Consider the following 20119-nt stretch of genomic DNA (forward strand, 5'->3'; position numbering starts at 1 on the left):
TTGTTGCAGATGCAGAAGATGGGATTGCAGTTGAACAACATTGAAAGCTTTTCAGCTCTTTCAGATCTTGTTCAAGCTGCCAGGGATCAGATATCAGCAGAACAAACCACATGATTTCCAGCTTCCAAAGAGGAGGATTTATTTTTACTTTTCTCCTGCCAAATAATATGTAGCAATGAAGTGCTTCCTTACGCAGCTTCAGCAGAAGTATGCCTGAAGATACATAAAAATTTGTTTCACCCAAAAGGAGAACCTTACACAAAAAATCAACTGCTCAAGTTTTCCATTATATGGAAGACCCTTTATATTTCTAAAATTCTACCACAGAAATGTGAAAGTACTTTTTATTTTTGTTGTAAATTTTTATCATGCAGGAATAATATGATTAAAATAAACCAGAAAAAACTTGTTTCTTTGGAGTATTTTTATTAATCAGAGGGGGAAGAGGTGTAATGAAAATGTTATGATACATGCCTAAGAATAGTAATTACTGGCATTTGAGCTTAACAATTGTTATTTAAGTTGCATAGAAGAGATAAAAACAAATTAGGTCTTGAATTTCAAAACAAACGTATGCGTTTGCAACTTCCTTTGAAACTTCCCTGTGTCATTTATGGTTTTTAAATTTAATTCAAGATTTAAGGCTAAATTAAGGGGCAAAATCTGCAATAGAGCTTTGTGGGAAAGGTCAGTGATAATCTAATTTTGATAATAGAAAGCTGCATTTTGGTCTTCTTTGCATTCTTGCTCAACTACATCATCTGGAAATATCTCCACAACAGAATCATTACAAGAATTTTACTATCACTGTGAATCAGGTATACAGACATTATAGTTGAGATATGGTGACACTCCAAGTGGGCTAGGTTGTACTAGCTAGGGATCCATAAAACCCACTTGGAAATATTCTTCATTAATTCGTTTTCCCCAGCACATGATCTCCTGTGCATATTGAAACCCAAACTTAATATATGTGGATTAATATATTGGGTTTTGAACAATCTTGAGGAGACCTTGGTTCAAATACCTTCCCACTTTTAAAATGTTATGTAGTTAGATCTCTGCCTGCTTATTACAGGTCTAAGTAAATAGGCTTTGTAACTTCTGAGCTATTTGAACAGGTTAGGACAGAAAACAGTGTAAACAAACATCTTGGTCAAGATTCTAGATTAGGTTATTAGTTATATTTACTTAACTAAATAGTGTCTCCTGGCTCAAACCCCCACCACTATCCTTTCATTACCAGGCAGCATTGCGAACACCGGAGGTCTGTTCTCCAGTCAATCTATACACAGCAGATAGATGGCAATCTCTGCTGTGACAGTTTGAAGCAGGATCCCTGTCATCATTCTTCCTGGCACCAGAGATCACTGGCTGGTGGTAGGCAGAAATGTCAACCTGCTATGTCCTAGTCAAAGGGGGATAGAGCCCCATTGCTCGCAGTGGTTGCTGCCTGATAAGGCAGAATTGAGAGACTTTTTCCATTCCTGCTTATTTTCTATGCTGTTGCCACAATCATGAATACATGTGAATACTAATTAGTGAATACTAATCAGCTACAGATGCATAACTCTAGGTTACACATTCATGACCGATTGTAAATTCCAGCCCTTTTTCAAAAAAACAGTAGCTTATCTCTTGAACCTCTCAGGATGTCTCCTTGTTGCTATAACTGGAGGGGTGTGTGAGAGGAAATAAATCTTACTTACTTTAATGTCCCAGTATTAGTTGCATAGAACAGGTTGTTTCAAAAGCAAACACCACCCTTTACATAATAATTTCTAGCATAACCTGCTCCAGGTTTTAGTTCAATTCTTCTTGATAATCAGAATATTTATATTGACTATAGCTTCATGGGTAATGCAGTTCAAAGGCACTGTGTAGATCAGAATTTTAATATAATGTACATCCAGCATGGTAATTGTGTGAACTGAAGGGATTTGTGAGAAGTATAATAAAAAAACTAAGACCCCCATCTTATTAAAGGACGAGATTAGATAGATTCAACAGTAAGGGCTAAATCTTGATAAGCAAACAGGAAATTATGAGAAAGGGTGCTGGTGCTGGAAGTAAAGTAAACCCCCCTTTTCTGTATGTTCTATTTTCACATAAATACTGTTATTTAGAAGAAATTCATCTTAAACTATGTTTTCATTAAAACAGGTATTTGGCAGCCTGTGGCTCTCAATCTGGGTTTATGCAATACTCAGCCTAATTTCCAATGGACCTATTTCTTTTCTTTCTTTTATTTTCTCTCAGTGGAGGACCTAAGGCAGCAAACAGATACAGTAAACAAACTGTCTGTATTCAGAAGTTTGATGTTTCTGATTACCAGAGCCTGGGACACACAGAAATCACACACACACCTGGAAACACTTGGCTGCTCTCTGGACAGAATGCTATCCAATTGCACAAGGAATTCTCATAGTCCATGAAACAACCAGAAGGTTAAGCAATTCTATTTTTCAATGGCCCTTTTCATTTGCTATAATCTGTATCACTACCAGTCTGAGCTGCCAGGCTCCAGGGTCAAATAGGTCATCCTATGAAGCTATAAAGCAGGATGAATGAAGACAACAACTGTTTTCCAAGCAACAACTTAGTTTCAGGGCATACCTACCATCACCTGGCAGGTGCTTGGATGTATTAAGAGGTACGTGGCACCATTCCTGGTAATTCCTCCAGAGATACCTCTCCACTTCTCCTTGTTGGAAGATAGATCTGGTTAGATGCCATGTAGCCAGCTTAGTGAGCCCAGGAAAACTGCTGCTCTCATCTCTGGTGTAGAAGGATATCCTGTTCTTTTTAAAATAAAATTCACCTGCAAGTGAACCTAGCTTCTGTACAGAGAAGGCACAGGCACCATTCTGGCCTTAGGCCCAGGAAGCAAAATGATTTTAATTTGTTTTTTTTTTATTTATATACCGCTATTCCAAAGATCATAGCGGTGAACAGCAAGTAAGCTAATTAGCAAGTAAGCTAATTTGCCCCCAACAGTCTGGGTACTCATTTTAGCGACCTCGGAAGGATGCAAGCCTGAGTCGAGCTTGGGCCCTTTTGCTGGTCTTGAACTCACAACCTTGTGGTTTTGAGTAAATGGCTGCAGTACAGGCATTTAACCACTGCGCCGTATTTTGAGTTAATCCTTTTTAGGCCACTTGGAAAATTGGTCAGTTGATTCTCTTGTCTTGCCAAGCACTAAGAGCAATCACATTGCTTTCCTGGGTTACTGAAATGGTGCCAAAGTATAGTAAAATGTCTTCAGCACATATGACAATATCATATGGCTGGCTTACCAATAGAGCTCAGGAAAGTTACTTTTTTGAATAACAACTCTCCAAATCTGCAGTCCAAAAAGGAGCTTTTTGAGCTCTCCTTATTAAGTAGTAATACAGAATCAGACATGTTATCTCTTAGTAAAAATAATGTGTATTCATCTTACTTCATTGTAGATTCAGGGGGTTAGCAATCCAAGTGTACTATGAATTCTTTTGTGTGGTGCCATAGTTGACCATGTGGTGGTATAAACGTGTTCAATCCCTACAACATCCACTTAAAGAAATACAGTTATTTTTAAGCACTGTGCATTCTTTTCATCAGTTTTGTATTTGAAAGGTATATCAATTTTCATTTCAAAATATCAAATGACAAGTCAGTGAGGCTATTTAAAAAGTTGCTAAGTCAAGAAAAAAAATTGAAAGGAAAACTGGAAAACCAATTTTTTTTCTTTCCCTTTTATGACATTTTATGTTGCTTTCAGAGGATTTGTTACTCTTCCAAAATAAATCAACACATCTGAATCCTTTTCATACACTGCTAACAGGAACGGCTTGTCAATGGTTACTTTGAGTGTCTCGGTGGCTTCATTTTCTTCTGGGGGAGCTTCAGCTTCATCCGCTCCACTGGGACTGAGCTCTAAATGTTGCTGATTAATTACCTGCAAGCAGAGATGCACACAGTTAGTCTGAGGCAGGCCACAGGTCATGATGGGCAGATGACAAGGGAAATGTCCAAGCAAATGAAAGAGATATGGTGATGCAAAACGATTTCAAGACTCAAGAAGCAATTGGTAAGTGTCATAGACAACCTAAGGAATTTGCACTCCCACTGCCAAAAGTATACTACTGCATGTGTAGGGTTTTTTGTTTGTTTGTTTGTTTAAATAGTGCTATCAGCAGGTGTTCCTGCTCTGAGCATTTTGAGAGAGGAGTATATGATAAATAGACTCAATCTGGTGGGAAGTATGGGTATCTTCACAGTTTTAAAGTAGGTCTGAGAGGTTGCAATTTTGGGTAGGGTTCCTAGAGTGCTTGATATTTTTCCTGACTCCTTGGGTATGTTATCCTAACTGAGGCTGAGATGTCTTGTTAGATGGAGTTGTATTATCTTGAATCCTGTAGGGGAGCAAGTATGGGAGCAACTGTGAATCTGGCCAGAATGATTGGTGGGAAAAGAAACACCACAGTCCCCTGAGGCTGATTTTCATTTTTTTAGAAACCCTGAATTTTTATTTAATGTTGTCATCTCCATAGTTAATCTGACCCCCATCTCCTCTTAATGTTTGTTTACTTTGATTCCCAATCTTGATGAAATGTGCTTCAACTGCAGACATTATGGTCTACAGCATTTAGCCTTGTCTCTTTATACTATAATTTACATGGAGAAAGATAATGTATACACAGATAACAAACAGATGCACAATATGAAACAAGTGTGCTTCCCTATAAAAATTATACCTTGCCAATCGTCAAGTTAGCATTGCTTAGCAGCCTGAAAGTGGCATTCTTTCCAAGCAGATCAGCCATCTTCTGTTTCACCAGGAGTTCCTGAAGATTATAAATGGTTTTCAAGGATACCTTTGGCAAAGTCAACTGGATTTGTCTGAAGAAGATACAAGAAGGTAGATATTACAAATGAGCCCTATGTAAATAAGACACATAAAGTAGTGTTGGTTCCAGGGGTGCTTCCAGATGGTGAAGCTTTTATCATGCAGTTGCCCAGCCCTTCCTCATTCACAGAATGTTATAAATGTTTCAGATATTGTTTTCCATTTGTAATCCATGTTTTTCACACACTTTTTGCTTCTGACAAACAATCTGAAAAAGTAGGGCAGGGTGAATTTAGCAGTGCTCTTTGGTCTGGAAGAACTCTGGACTTCCTTGAACATTCCCCCTGAAAAGTGGGAAATAGCAAGAGAACAGAGGTGCTCAGCCATCCTTATGGGATGCTCTTGCAACATTCACTGAGGACACATCTGATTCCTCTCAGATGCCCAAATCAAAACAGGAGGTAACTCTCCGGATGGCAAATAGTTCTTCTATATGTTTTGAGTAATTTCTTAGCCAGTGTTGCTCTTTTATGTATTTTGGGTAATTTCTGATCAAGCATTGTTCTAGGAGTTCCATCTGCACCTCCCAAAATGTTACAGCCTTCCACTTTAGATACTTTGCTTTTCCCTCTTGCCCAGCCAATCAATCCCACTCATTGCCAGTTTTCAATCTGGCACAGCACAGGAGTTCTTTTACCAAAGAAATGTAGGAAAGCACTGTGCCACATACAACATGCTCTAAAAGCAATTTGATTGTGTGTTTTTTTTCCAATGGTGAGAGTGGCATCAACCTGGAAGGAGGAAGAAGAGGAGGATGATTTTATTTTATTTCTACCCTGCCTTTTTCCCAGTTCAGGACTCAAAACAGCTCACAAGAAATTAAAAATGCTGTTAAAAATCCACAAGATGCAAAAGTTAAAATGAGATTAAACAAAGCATTAAAACCACATTAAAACATATGACATTAAACACACACACACACCAGCACAACAATGAGCAAAACCTAGCATATTATTTTGGCAAAATGAGCCCTATAAATTACTCTTGGTGAAATGAACCAAATTTCTTCTATGTAATGTAACTACTCAAAAACATTCTGTCTAAAATTGAACAGTACTATATGACAAATAATACCATCAGTAAAATAAGACATTAAAAAGAATGTTTATTCCCAGCGATTATCACATTTTCTCTCCTTCAATGGGATTTCCTCAAAGATATGTACTACAACAAATAAGTCTATGCTTATTTTCCAGTAAGCACAATCACTTTCTATGACAATCACATATTTCATCACTTGAAGAAGAAGATGTCAAAAGCATATTATCTACGTTAATCCTGTCTATGGTCAAATATTTCCATCCTTTTCCACTCCTGAGAGGATTGCAGCTAAACTCAGAGGGCTCAGGAAACATTGAAAAGGGGGAGTTGACAGAAGATGTCCTGCTAGGTCCCAGCACTTTCAGATCAACTACACCTCTACCATCACATAGGTTTCATTATGATATTGTGTCATGGCACTGACCAATAACATGGCAGGAATTAATGCCTGGATTAAGTTGTGAGACTGAATATCAATGCCATCTCCAACTACACAAGCAACCCCCCCCCAAAAAAAAACCCCAGGTACTTCCAAATGGAATGCTACTGATCCCGCAGAGATAGTTCTTACATTCATATCACTTAATGTTCAATCAATAAAATATACCTTGCTGACAGTTTTTGCATCCAGGATACAGATGGCGTCAAGGAATATTGCTTTTCAACTTTGCCCAAGTCACTGCTGTTGGTTGGCTGCAAAAGCAGCAGGAATATGCTCTTACTGACAGGAATTTTGACCACAATAAGGTTGGGGTCACCATCACATTTATACTCAAAGTTTCCTGTCACTCTCATCATAGGTACAGGGACTGCTGTGTCCGAATTCAGCCAGAAGTCTTGAGGCTTCTTCAACAGGGAGGCCCCCTTTATAATAACTATTATATAATAGAAAATAAATATATAAAAATAGAATAAAGGCTAGCAGTATACAAAGAATAAAAGCAGCCGATAAAAACAGAGCTTGAAAAAGCTACTATCTTGACTATGGTTCTCAGAATCCCTCACACAGCATGTTATTGGGTTTTAAAAAATTGTTCCTAAGGTCTGATTAAAACCAATAGTTTGCTAATCAAAACTAATGTCTCTAATTAAAAGAGGGTTACCATATTCAACTTCTCAAGATCTTGGTAGCATAAACTGTATATTATGCAAATGAAATGCATTTTACAAATTTTAATACTGTGCAGATGAATCACTTTAATTGGTACACTGTTTTTCTACCACTATGTTTCATCATTGACACCATTTATACAACAAGCAACAATGTGAGAAAGCCAGTACAGGTTAATAGAGAAGAGTGCTAGATTTCTAATTCCTGCTTAGTCACCAAGCTAACAACAGAGAGGGGCAACTAGCAATGGCAATAGCATTTACATTTCTATACTGCTTAATAGTGAACTCAGCACTCTCTAAGCGGTTTACAATCTGTAAGTCAATTGCCCCCAACAAGTTGGGTACTGGTTTTATTGACCTATGAAAGAATGGAAGGTTTACCCTGGGATCGAACTCACAACCTTATGGCTGCAGTACCAGCATGTAACCATGGCACCACCAGGGCCCCTTCAAGATCTAGGGGCTGCACTAATCCCTCAATGTGTTATAGAGGACAACATTCCCCAATGTGTTTCCTACACATGCACCCATTGTTTTACTTTTTTCCCCCATTCAATATACCCCCCCCCCCCCAGCATCATTTAGAGCAGTGCTACTTAAAAATGTGGTTTGTGGACAGGTGCTGGTCTGCAAGCCATTGGCGCCCAATCTGTGGCAAGTATCCAGGAAAGAAATGAACATTTGTTGCCAATGGGCACAAATATGGCACTGATCCTAGGCACATTAGAAAAAATAATTGGCGATCTTCCACATGTGATAATTTGAGAAACACTGCCTTAGGGATGGTGGAGGGGCAATTCTGCCATGCTGATGCCTCTAGGCTATTTTAAACCAAAGAAAGGCCTCAACAGCATGTAATCTGTAAGTCACTTCATGGTTTTTTTTGGGGGGGGGGGGAAATAGCAGCAAAAGGAGCAAAAACACTGCAGAATCATCCCTCACACCTCTCTTGCAGCTTAGAATAGGCCAGCTAATGTCCAAATGGAATGCCTAAAACCTGTATAAAATCTAGCCAATCCAGAAATATGACAGTGCTAACAGTAGTATTACAGAGTGCAGTCCCAAGGTCCCTGAGATAATATCCCAGTGTCCATAAAATGGATAGGGAAGTCCTTCTCCAAGGTCAGAGATGGAGAACCAATCTTAGATCCTTTTTCCTGTCCCTCCAAAGAGATGTGCACCTCTTACCTCTCTGGCACTGGGTGCATCTACACTGTAGAAATAATACAGTTTGACACCATTTTAGGTCCATCCTATGGAATCTTAGGATGTGTAGTTTTACTAAGTGTTTAGCTTTCTCTATCAAAGAGTATTGATGACTCACAAAACTACAAATCCTAAAACTCTGTAGAATGGAGCCATGGCAGTTAAAAGTGCTGTCAAATTGCACTATTTCTACAGTGTAGATGCACCCAATGGAGCTCTAGTATTAGAAAAGGAGAAAAAGGAAAGTGCTCGTGGAGCACGGGGGAGGCTCAAATTCATTCACTTCAAAGTCCTCCAAGCTCTTGAGCAAGGCACCAATCAGGTAGAAAATGCAGATTAGCCATGAAGCTGTTTTAAATTTATTAGTTTCTGTTCCTCAATAGAAAGGTAGAGAAATTGCTTTTTTTAAAAAATGGGAATGCAGCAAACACCACTCTCTTCCACTTTTTCCCACTGGAACCCAGTTGGATGTTGAGTATCTTGGACACTCCAGACTTGGAGTGGTTCAACACCATTCATAACATTGCCTTGTAAAACCTTGTGATTTTTGGCACAGTGTTTAATGTTAAGACAAAGGAGCACAAATTCATAATTCCATAACATTATTCTAGCAGAAATTGCTACCGATTGGAACAATCAATAGATGAAAAACCTGGTCTGGGACTAAGTGCTACTTTAATTAATTGTGGTTTTTGCTTTAGATTGTTACTTAACAAATCCTGAATGGTTCAAAACTTCTGGAGAGAATCCAAAACTCTCTAAATGGCAGCAAGCCAAATACATTTCATGCCTCACCTATTTCTTCTGCATTATAAGCCATCCTTTTGGAACTGAAAGGAAAACTTGGAATGGGTACATGTCAAGTTTAGCAATGGGTACATCAATAGTGAAGGATTTCCCACATACCCTTATCCAGCTTAGACTGCTTAGAGGTTCCTTCACAAGTAATCTTTGAAATCACATTGGATCTCCAAGAATCTCTAATGGGTTAGCTGAAAGTCAGAAGTCCTATTATGGGAGCCCCTCAAAAAAAAAAGTATCCTCCGTTCCAAACAAGGAACTTTTATGGGCTCTGAAATCTTCTTAGGTAATATGTTATACTATTTTGAAAATAATGGCCTGGTACAGATGGGCCCTGAAGGACGCCCTCGTCATGTGCAAGGGGCGCGCCACCCACACTCCCCTCAGATGGCACTGTGCAGCAGTGACGTGCTCACATCACCGCCAGCTTTTTGGTATGGCGCAAAAAGGAGCTGCTTCTTAGTAGTCCTTTTTTTTTGCGTAGCTGTACTGTGCAGTTTGGTTGCTGCAGCGCAGCTACGCAGCAAAGAGAGGTGGCTCTTGGCCGCCTCTTCCTGACGCTCTGTACCACGCCAATGTTTGCATTCTGTCTGGAGGATTCTGGGATTTGTAGTCCCAAAGGGGAATTTTTTCAAGCTCAAACCAGGACCAACATCTTCTCCTCCTGATGTGTTTCCTAGGATAACCAGGGATCTGTCTATGAAACAAGATGAGTGCAAACTACTTTTGCTGTTTAAACAGTTTGCAGCAACTGAAGAAAACTGAAAACAAGGGAGGAAAGTGGGGGGAAGAAAGAGAAATTGGGACATTTTAAAAGCAGCTGAAAAAGTGGGACAACAGAGGGATTAATCAGAACTACCCTTGCCAAATTGGGACAATTTGAGGGTAAGTAGGAGTTGAATGAAACCATGACATTGGAGTTGGCCTGGTTTAGGAATGTAAATCTTTGCATTGTTCATTTTCACATGCAGGGATGATTAATTTCCATGGTATTCTTCCCACTGCAGAAGGTTACAAAGATTTCTACACAATAGTCTCCGAAAATGTGTACCTTGAGACTCTTTCTAGAGATTATTCTGTGCAGCAGTATATGTGATTTCCTTTTGAAAAACTATGGAAAAGTCAGGTTGCATGAGAAACATGTTCTGGGAGAAACAAGCTGTTAGGTGGGGGGTTTTTAGCAGAAAAATCTTCACATGAATTTTTGCATAATTCTCAAAATAATTTGGGGAATAATTCCCAGAAGAATTTGCAAATTATGTTCTTCTCACCAGGGTTTCCTAGCTGTCAGGAAATCCATTATTCTTCTGGGAAATTAATTGTAATGAATATCCTTTTCACCTCTAGACTGACTTAGCATCTACTTAGGGATGGGGTTACTAAATTGTACACACACCAGACAACCCTTGAATGCATGTGAGTGTGCAGATACAGGTATCTAAACACATATTGGAAGATCAGCCTTGAAATCAACATGTAGAGATTTTCCCCAATTACCTCTGAATTGTGTGAAGGTTGCAAGCAGCAGGGTGGTTTCTGGTTCAATGTCCACCAGCAGACTCTTGCTTCTGGGTGTGGTTTTGTCTTCGACAAAGGCCCCAATGTATTTGGCTGCTTGCGCTGGGTTTGTAAAATCAACTGCCCTTACATAGAAATTGACATCTGAAAAGGCCAATTGGTGGACAAAGGACTCTGATAAACGGATGTCAGGGGCTGAGAAAAGGCAGGAAAGCTTGGAGAAGAGCAGTCCTTCTGTATCCTTTGAATGGAATGGACTATTGATGATGAACCTCAGAGCTGTGAGGACTTTGCGCCCATCAATTTTGAAGGTGCAGTTTGGGTCAATGGAAGGAGAGCTGAATTCTAACAAGGTCTGCAGATTATTTGCTGTTGTTCCAGAGGCCCCTAAGTAGAAGGCCAGCAAAGACTCATATATATAGATGGGGGACAGAAAAATATTATCTTCTTTGCAGATTTCCCTCAACTTCTGGTAGAAGCGTGCACCAACTGTATGAATGGGATCTCTCAAGAACTTTACACCTAAACGATTTTTTTCTTCCTCGCTTCGGTTTCTCAGACTCTCTTCAGACTCTGAAGCAAGATGAGACTCAATTGAGATGGGGATGAAAGTCTTCATCAGCTGTTCTCTGACTTCCAGCTCTTTACAACTGTGGCTCTTTGTGTTGTTCATAGAAAACAGGTAGAAGGGGTGGACATACACTCGATCACAGCCAATGGTGGCAATGCATACAAGGAAACAGAGGAAACCCACTCCTAGGTTCATGGTTAATGGCAGCTTCAGCAATACCTGTTTAAGAAAGAAAGAAATATGGACAGAAGCTGAATGCATTTGCTAGGCTCTTCATTTTTGTACTATTTAGCAGCCACCTGAGTCATAAACAGTTAATGTGAAGTAGTTTGGTAGACTCACCTTAGGGTTGTCAGAAGTCAGAAATGACTTCAAGGCACATAAGAATAACAATAATGACCTTTGGTAGATTCTGTTGGCCAGTATGTGGGATCTGTTATATTGTGGTTTGTTAGGCACATTGATCCTCTCACAATGTTCTGTTCTTCCATTAGTTTGAACACCCTGGCAGCAATGTTGTTGGTTCTTGGTGAAGTGTATGGACATACTAGCCAAAGAAGTATTCAGTACCTCTTTATGTGATGATGTAGCCACAGGTATAGAAGGGCAGCCCAAGATTCCCAAGAGCAGCTCTTTCCCTTCTAGTGGGATCCACACAGGTGTTATCTGGCTATGCACCAAGAAAATAAAGAAGCAAGTTCCATTCTTATCCATGGGATGATGGCTGCTGCTGCATGCAAGGGCAGCATGCAAGCGCAGTTGGATGTCAACTGGATGCACTGTGCACTGTAGCAGCCAAAAAGCCTCCTGGGGGGGCACATCCAGTGAAGAAGAAGCATACTGGTGGACTGGCAGGGTGGGGGGCACATCGTATTTATACTGATGTATCATTTTTAATGTTGTATGCCACTTTGATTGTTTTAACAAAAAGCGGGATATAAATAAAAGTTATTATTTGTTTGTTTGTTTGTTTATTTTAGATTAACACTCTGTCAGCAGGTCCATAGAACCTTGGATCCTGTCCTGTCTGGAGTACAGCTAATAAATCAGCACTGATCTGCATCTTTTTGTAGGACCTAACAACTCATTTCTGGGTGGCTGAATTTTAAGCAGAACAGAAGAAGAGTTAATTTCAGTAAGCAGGATGCAACACTGGACCCCTTGTGATGGGAAAATGGTACCAAGAGTGGCATGATTTACTCTTCCTACTGCACACACACATACACCTTGTGAACCTCAAAAGCATTCTCTGAAGGACTGAGTACCTCTCTACAACTGGTTTCGAAGCAGATATGAGGGCTGCAGGAAAAAGAGGTAGAGAAGGAAATTCCATTGCACTAGCACTATAGTGGCAGCAACAGGTTGGATTTAGATAAGAGATTATAGAGGAACAACATCACATTAAACATGATTGTGAATGCTGTGAGGTTTATCATGGGGTAGTTTAAACCTGTCTGTGTTTTCCTGTTCCTCTCTATAACTGCTCTCTGCCGTATAGTTCCAACACTGTGTCTTCTGTTTCAGGGCCCTTTCAAGAAAACCCTCCATCACCAATTCTAGATCCCCAAAATAGGATGGCCATTTACATATCATCCAAAAAGAGGACAAAAGAAGAACTGGATTTCCTTAACATTTGTCTGTGTTAATGCAGAAACACAGAGACAAATTTAAAAATAATCACTATGCTTATCTGATCCTAGGGAAATGACCTATGTGCCTGCTCTATCTACTCTCCTGGTACTAATTGTTCTTGGGCCACTTAAAGGCACTTGCTCTCCTTTCTGTTGGCTATCTTGGATTGAGCAGCCCTTCACAGAGGCTTTCAAGCAAGGATGAAAAGTCATGCTTACCAGCACACTTTGGACAACAGCTAATCTTTTGGAAAAGAAACAGGGAGTAATTAAAACCTAAGAATACAATACACATATCAACAATAGTAACCTAGAAAGACAAGAAGAGAGAGTGATACCTGGGTCTGGGTCTCTTTCTCTCTGTTGCCCCCCCTCCCCTGAGTTTAGTTTACTTATTAGAAGCATTCACTTGTCACATTTTTACTAATACTGTTCAGTTTCTGAAGTGTAGGAGTAACAAATTATATATAATAAAGTAAATGTAACTAATGTCTGGAATGCTGTTGGGCAGTTATGAATACATAAGATACAGTTACACATTTGTAACTGCTGTGTATTTATGATTTCTATGTAACCCCTAGTTTAGCCCCTAGTAGGGACATGGTGGCTCAGTGGTTAAGATGCTGACTCTGATGATTGCAAGATCAACAGATCGGCAGTTTAAGACCTAAGTGCTACAGGACAGAGTGAGGTCCCATCAATAATCCCAGGTTCTGCCAACCTAGAAGTTTGAAAGCATATAAAACTGCAAGTGGAGAAATAAGTACCACTTCAATGGGAAGATAACAGCATTCTGTGCGGTCATGCTTGCCACATGACCACGGAGTAGTAGTCTTTGGACAATGTTGGCTCTTCAGCTTAGGAACAGAGATGAGCACCACCCCCTACAGACACGCACGACTAGACAAACTTGTCAAAGGGGAAACCTTTATGGGCATGATCCTTATGTAGCCCCTAGTAGGGACTGTGAAAATTTCCCAAACCCTACTTACCAGTAACCAGCATTACAAAGTCTGTTCTATTGATCAAGAAGAAGCTGCCTGATATTCCTGCCCTCCTCACATGAGCAATCTTGAATATGAGTGGGATTTGTGGCAGGAGTCCTTTTTCTGTCTGTTGTACCAGAGATCACTCATAGGCAGGGGCAGAACCCTCAAGCAGCTTCCTCTTGATCAATAGTGGAATGGACTCCTGTTAATCCCAGATGCTTCTTCCCAGTAAGTGAGGTTATGTACTAATGGTCATTTGGGATTTCGGCAGCTTTCTTTTTCTGAAAATAAAGGCATTAACTATGTTACACTGAGGGATAACGTCAGTGAGGTTGAAGTATAATTGCAACTTTTGGGTTACATTTTATAATTACAGGAGAATATTGTAAAGCTAAAGCAGTGGCCTGCACTGTACTTTAAAGCTTCATTTAGCTTTTTTTGGAATTCATTAAAATAGTTATTTTTTTAAAAAAAAATGGAAGAGAGTTATTTTGAAACTTGTTAATTATGATTTTTGCATTTGTAAGCCTTTGGGATGGTAATGAGCTGTAATTCAGTATAACTCAGTTACTTTTTTTGGAATAATACTTCAACTGTTTAACTCTTCTATTTCCTCAAATTCCTTAAGAAACTGAAGCTGCCTCAAACATAAGAATGGAAAGAATATTTGGAAATACTCAGAAAATTGTTGAAAATGTGTTGAGAGACCCTTATGAGAAGGATCCTGGACTAATGACAATCTTTACAGTTTGGGACATATTCTATGCAATATTGGCATGTGATTGCTTTGCATAGAAATAGCATTTTCTGCAAAGAAAACAATATTTCTAGACAGCATACTAGTAATTTGGGAATTATTCTGTGCAAAATTTGCATGTGGTTAATTTGTATATAAAACATTTTCTGTGCTAAAGATAAATTTCCTATATAGAAATATTATGTGCTGCAGGAAATGCTGTTGCCAATGCAGAAAAAGCTGTACTTGTGGGTTTTGTTGTTGTTAATTGCCCTCATGTTTGCCCTGACTCATGGCAACACTGTGAATGAGACACCTCCAAGTCTCCCTATCCTCCACTGCTCTGCTCAGTCCCTGCAAACCCATGTCTGTGACTCCCCTGATTGAATCCATCCATCTTGCTTGCGGTCTTCCTCCTCCTCTTCTTCTCCACTCTACCTTTCCCCACATTATTGTTTTTTCTAGTGATCCATGCCTTCTCATTATGTGGCCAAAATACTACAGCCTCAATTTGATCATCATGGCTTGGTTCCAATCTACTTGCGAGATCGCCTTCTTCCATATGATCCACCCCGCACACTTAAGTCCTCTGGGAATAACCTACTGCAGCCAAAAAAGACAAGGGTGACTGCGGTTACCCAGAGGGCCTTTTCATTTGCAACTTCCAAACTATGGAATGGCCTGCCAGAGGAGACCCGACAAATTACTAAACTTGATGGCTTTAAAAAAGCCATCACAACAGATATCTTGTGACAGGCCTTCCCTGCATAACTCACTTAGTCACCCCGAGATGATATAGATCATCTCTCTGATTACTCCTTACTGATTACCCCAAGATATCCCATTTCTTCCTCTCTCTGATTGGTTTTAATTAACTGTTTTAATGATTTAACTTATATTTTATTGTTACATTAGAATTATTATGTTATATGTGTAATGAGGGAGAGAATAGTGGGATTTATTTATATTGTATGAATTTTATTTTAGTTGTAAGCCGCCTCGATTCTACAGGAAAAGTGGGATAGAAATAAATCATCATCATCATCATCATCATCATCATCATCATCATCATCATCATCATCATCTTGGCTTCCAAGGAGAGTTTTGGTTTGATCTGTTCAAGGACCCATTTATTTGGCTGTCCATGTTATCCTAAGCACTCTTCTCCAATACCATATTTTGAATGCATTGATTTTCTTTCTGTCTGCATCCTTCACTGTGCAGCTCTCACACACTGTGCAGCTCTCACATACATACAGTACATGGCGATGGGGAATACTATTGACTGGACGATTCTGATTTTAGTACTCTGTAGTATATATTTGCTAGTTCTAGTCCTTTCATAGCTGCCCTACCCATTCCTAGTCTTCTTCTTATTTCTTGACTGCAATCTCCATTCTGGTCAATGTTTGATCCTAGGTACTGGAATTCCTTGACTATTTCAATATATATATAATATAAAACTTATAAACTTGTGGGTTTAGTCTGTGTAAAATTTGTACATGGTTAATTTGTATAGAAAACAATATATTTTGTGCAGGCAACAGCATTTTCAGTTCAGTAAATAATATTTCTACATAGGAGTATTATTTTCTAAAGAGAAAATGTTGTTTTCTATGTAAATCAACCACATGCAAATTTTACAAGGAAAAGTACCCAAATTGCAAATAGGCTTGGAAAACTGGATTTCAAAGGTAGTATGCTGACAACCTCCATCTTGCAATGGGAAGAAAATTGTTATATTTGCTGGTTTCTTTTAGAAGAAACTTAGTACAAAGGATTTTGCACCAACAACAGCTGATCAACTCTATTTTTGTAACATCAAATGTAGTCATACCTTGGGAGAGCTCATTTTTGCGGAATACACCTCTGAGAATCTCCTAGGAGTTTATCAGACAAGGGGAATTGGAAGTATAATCCGATGGCAATCTGAACGCAATCATGGGGTTTAACATTATTGCATGATAACCCACTACACACAAATATGGGCAATGGGAAGTTGGTCCGAACGCAATCATATGGTTTCACATTATTGTGTAATAGACTGCCACATGCAAATTCGGGCAATGGCATGCTATTTTGGGGCAATGGGGAGCCAGTTTGAATGCAATGCATATTCACATAATTGCGCGAAACTAGCGACTTTAAGTGAATGCGTTTTGGCCCCACTTTCTTTTCATTCAAATTTAAGAGAAATTCCTCCCGTTTGATAAACTCCCTAGTCAGCAGCTGGAGGAAACTGAAAGCTTGTACTCTAAAAAAGTAATTTTTGTAAACTCTGCGCTTAGTAATGGTAGTGTTATTGGAGGCCTTTGAAAACAAAAGTTCTTTTTCACTAAATCCCCATTAATAATAATAAATAAAAAATAAAACTTTAATTTATATCCCGCTTTTTGTTTCCACAATCAAAGTGACGTACAACCTTTTAAAAAAAATACAATATATATAATTCCCCCCCCCCCTTAAAAAAGGATTAAACAATTCCATCCATTAAAATTACAGATGATAAAAATCTAGAAACAATACTACAATAATAAAATAACGGTGGGCAGAGTCTTCACTTGTATATGACTGTGGGGGGAGTGTTACATGGCCGGGATCTATTTCGGGAAGGCCGGAATAGATCCCGGCTTAACTTATGTCCTCTTGCATCAAAAGCAAGATCAGGCCGGGTGGAACAAGCTAGAGGTTGGATATGTCTCACTGCAAGTTTGACTGCCAGTCAGCACACAACCTTTAGACAGGTGCAGAGATTTGGCACAAGTTTCTTTTACACTTTAGCCTTGTTACGTGTGAACTGCTCAAAGGGTCATCACATGCCTTGGGCCCCACCCCAAACATTCACATTTTCAATATTTGGCTCAGTGTAGATTTTGTCTTTCCTCTTTGTCCCCTAACTACTCATACTGACCACTGTTGCAACTGAACTTGTCACCCCAACACCAAATCCATATACCCAACATAGCAACTCTATTACTAGTCACGCTCCTCTCCCACCATCCATTAGTATAAATGTCTGCCCATAGATTATTCACTCCATGCATCTGATGAAGTAGACTGAGGCTGCATCTGTATTGCAGAAATAATGTGATTTGCCACTGTTTTAACTGCCATGGCTCCATGCTATGCAATTCTGGAATTTGTAGTTTGTTGTATCACTAGAGCTCTCTGACAGAGAAGGCTAAATGTTTCACAAAACTACAAATCACAGAATTCCATAGCATTGAGCCATGGCAGTTAAAGTGGTGTCAAACTGCAGATGCATCCTGAGTCTATAAAGCTACCAATTCCATTCTCCCAGTTAGTCTCAAAGATGCAATAGGATCCCTTTTTATCTTTTCATGCTGATAACAGACTAACACAGTCAGATGTGTGCTACTAACATTTTAAGTGGACAGCTGTAGGGAAAAGACTATTCACCTTGATTTTCATTGATTTTCCAAGCACTCTGGAATCCTAATAGTGCTGGATTTCAGAACACATGACAATCTCCCAGAATCTTAACTTTATAGGAGATTATTGTACTGCCTTTTTCCATCTTTCCATCCCAACCTCTGTGCAGGATGGAAACTTTTAAGCACAGATTTTATTGCATGTCTCAATGCCAAGGTTGGGGGCACCCTGTACTTGATCATGGTATCCCATACCTGATCTGGACTTTTCATGTACTTTGCAAAGAAAGTCCTGTTCTTTCGAAAAGTGCTGGAGAAATCCAGATCAGGTATGACCTGGGCACAGAGACATGTGATAAAATCCATGCTTAAAAGTTTTCATCCCACGCCGAGGTCAGGACAGAAAAGGGCAGTGCAATAATCTCCTATATCATGCTGGCCCCCATAAAGTATTACACCGGTGTAAGTCACCAAGAGGGTCCTGGCCTTTGAATCTATTGAAATGGCATAATTTAACTAAGTAAGTCCTCTTGAACTCAATGGAGCATTATGTGTAGAGTTCAGGGATTCCACCTAAATATTAGGAAGAACTTCCTGATAGAAGAGCTGTTTGACAGTGGAATAAGCTGCCTTGGGGTGTGGTAGAGTCTCCTTCTCTGGAGGTTTTAAAACAGGCTGGATGGCCATCTGCCGTGAGTTCGTTGATTATGTATTCCTGCATGGTAGCTGGTTGGACTGGATGGCTCTTGTAGTTTCTTCTAACTCTATGATTCTATAAGCAACTACAGAACTGCACACTAAGTCTTTGGAACACTTTCCCCATTCCATTTTAAGACAATTCCTTACCAAAGATTCGGGTTGTTCGTTTTTTTCATTTTGCCTTCACATATCATTAACTTCACATATCATTAAATTGGGTCTAAATGCTTAGGATATAAAATAAATGCATGTGCACAACTGTCAGGCCTTATAGTAAGTATATAAAGCAGAACTGGAGAAACAAAATGTAACAACAAGGTATTTGAGAAAGAGATAGCATATCATTTTTTATCAGCAAGATGAAATAACAAAAACAGCACCTAGGAGTAGTTGTAGCTGAACAATTAGTAATAATTGATAGCTTAATAATTATATTATATATTATATAACATATTACGTAATATAATAATATCATTATTCTATTATATAAATAGTACTATAAGTAATAGTAGCTCAACAAGTAAAATGGTAGAAAATGAACACACACCTCTCTTAGATTTGATATCTTGGGAAGACAATCTTGCCCTGTTTCTCGTGCTCAGGAACTGATTCCAAGAGACAATCTGGGTCCATATTTATTTATCCCCCCTGATTGCCTAACCTAAGTTACACATTAGCTGTCCCCTCCGCTGTCTGACTTCAGTGCACAGTGTTCTGGGCTATGTGTTTTTCCATGTATTGGTAATCATTGCTCTTTCCTTTCCCAGTGAGAAAAACAAATACTAGCCTGGGAGATAATTTCATCAGTGCTCTGTTTGCTACCTCCTCCAAGTTCTTGTTCCTCATATGTTCACACTTCTCTAAAATGGAAATTACCTAGTTGCAGACCTCATTCTGCATGGCAAACAGTAAATTGTACCTGATATCAGGATGTTATATAAATAGTCTCGAGTACACCATTTGTGAAGTGTAAATAGAAGACAGGAGAGATGATAGTGAAAGGGGTAGAAAGCTCATACCATTTATATGACACTTGTTCAGAAGACTATGGGTGCCATATGGCTTATTATGGAGGTTGATATTCTCTACCAACCATACAACAAGAAACTCTCTCCCCCAAACCGATCTTATAACTGCTGCAGCACCTCCCAACAGAGCCATTTAATGGCTGGTGGAGAAGTGTCTGCCAGGACAGTATGTATGTATAACTATATGCACAGGAATGACACAATCTTCTGGGGACTCCAGAGGACTCCTTAGGGAGGTCCCAAAGGATGTCTGCCACTTTGTGGTGGAGGCTTGTTGGGAAGAGGGCTGCAGCAGCTAAAAGAGGGGAGGTCAGAGGAAGATATTGTGTGGTTCTGCCTGTGGGACTTGAACACTACATCTCTGTTTTAACACAGTATACTGACTTCACTGGTCAGACACAGAGGAGTCCCCATCCCAAAGCAGATCTGAATCTTTGGGCAGGTGCATACAAGGAAAAGCACTTCCTCAAATTCTGAGGTCCCAAGCCACTGAGGGCTTTAAATTT

At 39.4% G+C, this 20119-nt stretch overlaps 2 protein-coding genes across 2 annotated transcripts in view; one reads left to right on the top strand and one right to left on the bottom strand.

Moving 5' to 3' along the window:
- The window catches only part of COG2 (component of oligomeric golgi complex 2), a 48232-nt gene extending 47823 nt beyond the window's left edge, over positions 1-409 (top strand). The window contains 1 exon segment of the mRNA XM_042442725.1: positions 10-409. Within this exon segment, the coding sequence (XP_042298659.1) occupies positions 10-114 (105 nt within the window). The 3' untranslated portion in view covers positions 115-409.
- Positions 407-19290, bottom strand: AGT (angiotensinogen). The gene is made up of 5 exons (XM_042442737.1): positions 19133-19290; positions 10547-11357; positions 6537-6804; positions 4737-4881; positions 407-3937 (listed from the first exon to the last, which is right to left on the bottom strand). Exons 2-5 carry the CDS (start codon positions 11331-11333, stop codon positions 3746-3748), a joined length of 1392 nt encoding a protein of 463 aa, XP_042298671.1. The 5' UTR covers positions 11334-11357; positions 19133-19290; the 3' UTR covers positions 407-3745.
- Positions 19291-20119: the final 829 nt, after the last annotated feature.

The sequence above is a fragment of the Sceloporus undulatus genome, chromosome 1 (genome assembly GCF_019175285.1).
Source record: "Sceloporus undulatus isolate JIND9_A2432 ecotype Alabama chromosome 1, SceUnd_v1.1, whole genome shotgun sequence".
NCBI lineage: Eukaryota > Metazoa > Chordata > Lepidosauria > Squamata > Phrynosomatidae > Sceloporus > Sceloporus undulatus.